Source organism: Crinia signifera, chromosome 2 (genome assembly GCF_055691185.1).
Source record: "Crinia signifera chromosome 2, ASM5569118v1, whole genome shotgun sequence".
NCBI classification, from domain to species: domain Eukaryota; kingdom Metazoa; phylum Chordata; class Amphibia; order Anura; family Myobatrachidae; genus Crinia; species Crinia signifera.
The window spans coordinates 330,029,648-330,038,766 of NC_139218.1; the positions used below are offsets into that span (position 1 = coordinate 330,029,648).

General features: G+C 46.6%; 1 protein-coding gene across 1 annotated transcript in view; it reads right to left on the reverse strand.

The window, feature by feature from the left end:
• Positions 1 to 8,795, reverse strand: part of B4GALNT1 (beta-1,4-N-acetyl-galactosaminyltransferase 1) — a 106,883-nt gene extending 98,088 nt beyond the window's left edge. Inside the window, exon 1 of the mRNA XM_083169407.1 lies at positions 8,637 to 8,795. Within this exon, the coding sequence (XP_083025533.1) occupies positions 8,637 to 8,641 (5 nt within the window). The 5' untranslated portion in view covers positions 8,642 to 8,795. The remainder of the gene's footprint in view (positions 1 to 8,636) is intronic.
• Positions 8,796 to 9,119: the final 324 nt, after the last annotated feature.

Sequence of the window (9,119 nt, forward strand, 5' to 3'; positions counted from 1 at the left end):
CCACCCCACCCCCATTCCCTATCTTCTCATACCTCCAATATCTGCTTTCATAGCTCCCTTTCTCCATATACAGCAGGTTTGAAACATAGAAGTGTCCCTGCAAAAATTGGTTTCACTAAAAGGAGTAATCTGGTCTACCAAGTGGCCTCTAGTGGTCAGTAGCGGTACTTCACTTCATAGAGCTGAGGAGTATTTGCCTTTTATATATATATATATATATATATATATATATATATATATATATATATATATATATATACACACAATAGCGTGAGGACCGGCACTTGGCACATCCAGATGAATAAGTGAGAGGTGCCTTCGACAATATTTGATATATAGGTGATTTTCAAATAAATGAAAACAGGAGGCGGCATTCTCAAAATAGTGAAAAAGCCGTATTAAAACATCACAGTGAAAAAAAAAGTCAGTGTTGATAGTCAACAGTTTCGGAGCTTACGCTCCTTCCTCAGGACAACTGACTGCATAACTAAATCAAAACGTGAAGTGTGATACCCGTGCCTGCCTGAGACCCGGTGCTCTCCCTGCTCCGCGTCCTCTCCGGCTCTCGGCTTCTGAGACCAATATATAGATATGCTGAGATGAGGTAGTACTGGCAAGATGATGTGTTGGTACAGGTTGAGTACCCCTTATCCAAAATGCTCTGGACCACGACCAGTGATTTTTTTTTTTTTTTTTGAATATTCCCCCCCCCCCCCATACTCATCTGGCCTCCAGGTGGTGCCCTAATGGTCCCATGATGTCCAGCATCCACGGTGGCCTTTAGCGGCATCTCTGGTCCTAGGGGTGCATTGCACAAGTACGCGGTCGCACCGGTGATGTCACCGTTGCGACGATGCATTCGAGCAATGCACCCCTGGGACCAGAGACGCCACTGAAGAGGATCCCAGAGGCTGACGTGGACATTGGGGGATGAGGTAAGTATGAAAAAGGGGTGTGTGGGGGGGGACCCCCAAAATTAAATATTCTGAAAAACCACGGTTTTCGGAATATTTCGGTTTTTGGAATACAAAATAGGTTAAGATAAGAGAGACCCGACCTGTATTTAGCTTTTGTTGTTTACAAAAAAAATGTACAGGTTTCTGAACCCCTTTCAGATCGCCAGAGCAACCCGGGTTATAGCCGTGTCGACACGGGTTGATCTGCATTGTAAAAGCACCATTGACCAAATTTCCGGTTCAAGCAACCCGGCATTTCAACCGTGGTCATGGCCAGGATTGATCATGGCTCTGACCTGGGTTGCTGTGCAGTGTGAACGAGTACCCTGGGTTGAGTGATATGGGTCCCATACACACACTGGAGGAGGCAGCACTTGGAGACAGCTCCAAGCACAGCCTCCTCCCCAGCCCTCGATGACATGCCACCCCCACCCCGTGCCCAAATGCTGTCTGTGACCCGACATTTGTGGTATGAAAGCAGTATTAGTGACTTTTTCACATTTCTTCCTGCAGTCTTCTTTATCAGTATTTAAGACACACCCCTTTACTGATTACAATGTACTCAACTATATTTGATTTGACTTTATTGATATTCTCAGAGCAGTATATGTCAGTCACACCTGCCTCTCAGCTATAAGTCATTAACCACTACTGCCATTACTGTGTGTAGTGGGACTTTGCCCCTTACTATCCCAGCCCTCCCTTTGTCTCTTCTCCTATCTCTAAAACTGGCCATACACTTATCCAAGGTATTGCATGCAGCCTTGCATTCTACACCCCAGCAACATCGTATGCGGCTTTAGCATACAATGTATCGTATGCGACCTTGCAAGTGCTGTCGAATCCAATGAATTTTGCCTTTTGTACTAGCGATCCAATCGGTTATGCACATTACTGTGCACCAGGTCGGAATCAGAGGTTAGGCACATACAATTTGGCCAATTATCACCCAATTTCTTGGTCCGATGCGTCAGAATCGGGTCAAAAGGGCCCAAATCATATAAGTGTATGGCTATCTTTACTCTTTTGTGGTCTTCTTGGCAACCTTAGTGCCTTTCACTTGTATAAAGTAAATTATACTGTGGATTGTTCTGTATTTTATTGAGAGCGTGGCATACTGTACATGTTGCTTATTTACACTATTGTATTACATTTTCTCTCTAACTTTTACAAATCATTTTCATTTCATTTATGGCATCATTTTCTCAGTTGTGTTGTTATTTCTAATTCTCACTTTCAGTAAAAACTACAAATAATACATTACATGCATCTGGCTTTTTTCAGAGAATATTTAGTCATTCATGTCAGTTCTTGCCTCAGTGGAATTTATATTCTATATTCCCTACCACACAGGGACACACACACACACACACACACACACACACACCCACACACACACACACATACATACATTCTAAAGCAAACACATGGAGTACAAACAAACCCTGCACATATCAATATACAGACAGCAAAGTACACAGGAACAAGGAGTATACATTATGATACGTCTTCTGTTCACCTTTGCCCAAAAAGTTTACAAAAATCAATAATACAATTTAAAATTGGTGCATATTGGTTATATATCACATTCTAGAGCGCTATATTTTTAGATCAAGACAAGAAACAATTTCCCAAAGAGAAAAAAAAAACATTATAGCAAATATGTTACATAATAGAGTATATATATATATATATATATATATACAAAGGAAATAAAAGATGGAAAATAAAATCACTAATTAATTGTAACACTATGTATGTAGTGTATCTTCTGGTATGTCCGTGCGGCATGAGATATGTCGGGCAGACAAAACGGGCTCTCAAAATAAGAATTTTGGAGCATTATAGAAATATAAAGAACCGAGTGACCAATCATAGTGTGCCCAGGCACTCGCTTGACACTTGTGGTAATCGCCGGGGTGCCAGTTCAAACAGATACATGCAGCAGATAGACACGTCACTCCTCCGGACTTGCAAATGACAGACACAGCACACAGGGTGGTGGTCAACGTTTCGAAAGCCTTTACTTCCTTTTTCAAGACAGTATTGCACCCCACCGTCTTGAAAAAGGAAGTAAAGGCTTTCAAAACGTTGACCACCACCCTGTGTGCTGTGTCTGTCATTTACAAGTCCGGAGGAGTGACGTGTCTATCTGCTGCATATATATATATATATATATATATATATATATATGTGTGTGTGTGTATATAATGGGGTTAAAGTGAGGGGGAACGGGGTGGAACTGAGTTCTAATGGTGAGGTGGAACATTTTAACCTTCACATTGGCCCTGTACAGTAATTCTCCCAGAATAACATTCTAGTTTGCAGGGGGATGCCAAACACCCTACCATTGGCCCTGTAACTGCCTAATGGGGGCAGGGGAGGGGTAGTAATTAGGTGGCATGGAAAATTGAGTTCCCCCACCTCTGCATGACCACTTTAAGCCATATATATATATATATATATATATATATATATATATATATATATATAACATCTCCAATGTCCTGCACCCACGGTCTGTTCATGAAATAATCATACCACACAGGCTCTTTGGAATGACAAGCTTTCGAGCTTTCGGGCCTACGGGCGCTCTTCACACCGTCGTAAGGGGCTGCGCCCCCTTAATTTGTGAAAGTTTGTATTGCGAGAAATATGGTTAGAATTGTATGAAAGATGGCCTGTATTGCAACTTGAGTTATAGGTGAAATGTGTTAAATAGAGAGCATATGATTTGCTAGGGGGTGTGTATTGTTTGGTTTAATTAAAAAGCGGTTACAGAGTAAGATGTACATTGATAGTGTGGAGGGTACAGTGACATTTGTGGGTGTGTGTGTGGGGGGGTGCGTGTTGTGGAGGTGTGTGTGCAATAGTATAGTAGGGTGTTTTTGAGTCAGCGGCTCCCCACTGGCAGAGGTCACGACACAGGAAAACAGGAGGCTGGGTAGTGATAGGGGTGTGTGGGCATAAGGGGGACTAAAGAGGAGGGTGGGAGATACTGTGCAGCTTCTGCCAGTGGGTGAGGGTCCAGCGTGGCAGCACAGGAGTACAGTACGGTGCCCCTGAGTCAGTGTCACCTCCTACTGGGTGGGAGTTAGGGTGCATGAGAGCAGGAGGCTGGGCTATGAGGCATGATAGGGGCATGTGGGCAACACAGCGTCAGCGACTCCCCAGTGGTGGAAGTTACAGTTCAGGAGAGCAGGAAGCTGGGTAGTGATAGGGGTGTGTGGGCATACGGGGGACTAAAGAGGAGGGTGGGGGACACTGTGCAGCTTCTGCCAGTGGGTAAGGGTTCAGCGTGGCAGCACAGGAGTACAGTACGGTGCCCCTGAGTCAGTGTCTCCTCCTACTGGGTGGGAGTTAGGGTGCATGAGAGCAGGAGGCTGGGTGGTAAAGCATGATAGGGGAATGTGGGCAACACAGGGTGAGCGGGTCCCCACTGGCGGAAGTTATGGGGCAGGAGAACAGGAGGCAGGGCAGTGATAGAGGTGTGTGGGCATGAGGGGTAGTATACATTTTTGGCTGTTGCTGAGTAGGGAAAGACATTGGTGCAGACGCCATCGATGGTTGGCATTGATGGCGATTTTGCACCCTGCCATCGATAGTAGTAACATATTACTTGGATAACCATCGATTGTTGTAGCTATCGATGGTCACCCATTATATCTGACTGAATAGGCCGTGGGTCAATCAGAACTTGGTGGTGGGACTTCCATGAAACTTGATCGGTTCTCCTTTGCCATCGATGTAGGGAAACCATCTGGTCCTCCCACATCGATGGCAAAAGTATTCAACATCGGCCATAAACCATCGATTATTTGAAATCATTGATGGTCGATGGGCATCCCTAGAACTGGAGGAGTGTGGGGGACAGTATGCAGCGCCCGGCAGTGAGTGAGCGTCTCCACGCAGGGAGGGAGTGAGCGTGAATGAGAGCAGGAGGTTGTATAATAGTGGTATGTGGGCAAGACATTGATAAAAGTTGTGACGCTGGTGCAGAGGACTGTGGGGACACTTCTGGCAGTGGGGGAACCTGCAGAGCGGCAGCCAGGGCCGGATTTCCCACCTAGGGGCGGCACCTGCTTGTGGCAGTACAGGATCCCCCATTGTCACGGGGGTATGTCAAATGCGGCAGCGGGGTCATGGGGGTCCGCTGGGGGGTGGAATTGCTGGAAGAGGGTCAGAGGAGTCTGCAAATTGCGGGAGGGGTGTGTGTGTGTGCGGGGATCCACGATTAGCGGGAGGGGGCGGGGTCCGCAAATCGTGTGAGGGGGCGCCGGGGAGCTTGAATCGCAGTAAGGGGGGTTCGCAAATTGCGGGAGGGGGGTTGTCGGGGTCAGTGAATTGCGGGAGGGGGGTTGTGGGATCCGTGAATCGCGGGAGGGGCAAGGGGGGTGCCGTAAATCAAGGGCTGGGGAGGCGCAGGGGGGGCGAAGGGTCCGTGAATTGCGGAAGAGGTCATGAATCGTGGGAGGGGGGATCGTGGGGGGCCGTGAATCACAGGAGGGGTGGGTGCAGGCGTGCCATGAATTGCGTGAGGGGGGGTGTAAATCGTGGGAGGGGGGGTCCGCGAATCGCGGGAGGGGGTCTGCAAATTGCGGGAGGGGGCGCGGAGGGGGGTGTGAATCACGGAGGGGTCCGCGAATCGCGGGAATGGGGGCGCAGGAGGTTGGCGGGGGGAGGTGATGTCAAGGGGGTGGAACGTTATACACATAAAAAAGTTCTACACATAAGACACTGGTCTTTTTCCTAGGGGGGGCGGGTTTGTGTATCCCACTGGGCGGGAACGTTATATACACAGAGGATGAGTGACAGATCTGGCTAAATATATAAGAGATATATACACTTGCAAACTTGGCCGGGCACGGCTTTCCTTAGCCTCAGTCGGTCGGGTGCCTTCATCAGGAAGTATGTAGACTTTTGTGGGGGTAGACGCAGCACTCCAGGCTCTTGTATTCCGAATAGAAATTTTATTGGCAACGTTTCAATACATGCGTACTTTCGTAGCCTGACGAAAATACGCATGTATTGAAACGTTGCAAATAAAATTTCTATTCGGAATACAAGAGTCTGGAGTGCTGCGTCTACCCTCACAAAAGTATATATATATATATATATATATATATATATACCAAGGTAGGGACTGGCACTGCAGGACTTGGTTAAAGCCAAAAGAAATAGCTTGCCAACTTTGGAGACCTTGCAGCCTCTTGTAGATAGCGATGAAGAAACGGGCACTCAGGGACTCTCAACGGTGAAAGAAGGTGGACTGGTTTATTCAGTCAGATTGTCAACGTCGTCAGGACAAATACAGTGGAATACATAACTATATAATTCTTAAGATTGTCACCTTATACATACCATAAACATTGTTAAACCTGTTTGTGTAGCATTTCAACAAGCTATAATCCTGTTTTCAGTATTTATTTTGGAAACATAGGCTTTCAGAAATAATGAGCTTGCAGATACCACAATGCAGTATGGAAGCCAAAATATATGAAATATACTGTACACTACTCTACTGTCCTATTTCTATAACTGCACAAATAACCGGTGTTCCTAGCATGTGACAAAACAAGATTACTGCAGCAATAGTGATATTCAACCTTTCTAATAGTGTGACACATCTGACCAATAAGACGTTCCATGACACAAAACTATTAAGATCATATCAGGCAATTAAATCAAGACCATAAGTAACATAAAATAAATGATTAGCTATTCCTGTTAATATTTATGAAAGCATAAAGAGAGAGTGATAAAGCACTAATCAATCAGCTAATGTCATTTTTCAAACACATCCAACATCAGAAGCTGATTGGTTAGTGCTTTAAAGGCCCATAGACACTGGGTGATTTTGCTCAGTTTTGCCGTTTGAACTGCTTTCAGCTCAAAAGCCGCCCAGTGTATACAGGCCAGCGGTGAGTGCTGATGTGCAGGGCCGGCGCCACCACTAGGCAGCTCTAGGCATTTGCCTAGGGCGCCGGCACCTGGAGGGCGGCAGTTCGCCCCTCACCCCCTGCACTGTGGTACCTGCGTAAAAAAAACTTCTGTCCCCGGCGTCCCTGCTGAGTGCTGGTGTAGGGGTGTCCGTGCCGCCGGGGGAGCCTGCGGCGCTGTTATCGTGTATACGCTTGTCGCGCCCGGCGGGGTCCCTACAGAGCATAGAAAATAACGCCGCGCGCATAGCGCTAGTTATTTTCTATGCTCTGTAGGGACCCCGCCGGGCGCGACAAGCGTATACACGATAACAGCGCCGCAGGCTCCCCCGGCGGCACGGACACCCCTACACCAGCACTCAGCAGGGACGCCGGGAACAGAAATTTTTTTTACGCAGGTACCAACCAAGACCCCCCCCCCCCCGCCCGCCCGGCACCGGGGCGCCCCCACCCCGACTCGCCTGGGGCGCTCCGGTGCCTTGCACCGGCCCTGCTGATGTGCACTCCCACATCATTGCCAGCCACCACCACTCATCCGCTGGTATTACCAGTGACGGGGTAGATGGCTTTCCATAGCGTTCTGCTATAGAAAGCCATCCAACCCAGTGAAAATTGCTCAGTGTGTATGGGAACGCTGAAAAATGCTGACAAAATATTATAATACAATTCTAATCTATATTAGACCTTCCAAGCAACACCATTGACTGCTGTAATTGCTATCTGTACATTATACTCATCACTGTAGCAGTGGCGTAAGTTCGTCCCAGTTGCCCGGAGGCAAGATGTATATTGGTGCCCCCCTCATATACACACACAATCTTATATAAAATATATAGAAAATGTGAGAGAGAGAGAGAGAGAGAGAGAGAGAGAGAGAGAGAGAGAACACATGTTTCAGAACACAGCCAGAGATACTATATTAATGGCTTTAAATTAATGAATTTAAACTCACAGGGGAGGAGAGGTGCCCCCTTGGGAGCAGGAGCCCAGCGGCAGATGACTCCAATGCCTCCCAGAGTTCTGCCTCTGCACTGTACACTTGTCACACACACACACATACACAGTATGACCATGTAGTGTAAATCATTGTTAGGCCAACATCCTTCCTTCTCCACAGCCATTTCCTTTCATGTCCTCTATTCCCTTATAATTTCCTAGCAACAGATACAACTGCCTATTAAGGAGTTAATACTACCCAGCGTTATAATAACTGTAGATGTATGTAATATGTGATGTCATATTTCACACATGTGCACATGGGACATTTAATGTGCTCTATAGAACATATAGAGGTGTAATAATAATATATTATATACATTATATTGCAATACGATGTCTGCAGTTCTAATACATGAGATCCCATTTAATCAGGGGACATAAGGAAGACACAGACCATTCGTTTCGTAGAAACATGGCAACACAACCATTATAAAGCAATAATGGAACATACAGCCCACACATAGCTCAATTCTATGTCCAGTACTGGATCTATATAAGGTGTCCAGTATTGTGCCTTTATATAAGGTCATGTCAGGGTTCTGCGCACACTGCAGGTCTGCTCTATACAGCTGCTGCTGCTACCCTACAGACAATGGCCATCAGTGCAAATCCTGCCCTGACACACACAATGCCCCAGCAGCAGCAGCCCCTGGCTATAGCTGGCGAGGCTGGGCTCTGTTCACAGTACATCAGGTTATGGTCATACGGGCAGGTGTCGCATACACACATTTTGCAGCCTTACCTCATTCCTCAATAAATGGAATCCTCCACAATGGAAACCCTCTGCTCTGCTTATCACTCGTACGACTACGAACCAAGCTGGGAGTTTTCTCCCTCCCCTCACACACAAATCCTGACAATATGGATTGCAGATGCCGAACATGAGCCTCTTGTGGCCATAGTCGCACAGAGCAGGCTGCAAAGCCCTGACAGGGCGTGTAGTGCTGATGCTGGGTGTTCAGAGATAGAGAATAATGTACATGTCAGGGAGGTGCTTTATGTAACGTGTCAGGGAGATACATGGACTATTATCACTGTTGTTCCGATTGTAAATGCAACGGAAGAAACTGTAAATAAATAAATACACTTGGGTGGAAGCTGTTGGTTTCAATGTGCTTGTCAGTCTAGTGCATAGTTGCCTACCCTCCTGCGTTCTGCAGGAAATTCCCTGAAATAACAGCAATCTCCCTCTCTCCCTCATTAGTCTAGCAATATTTCTCATTTC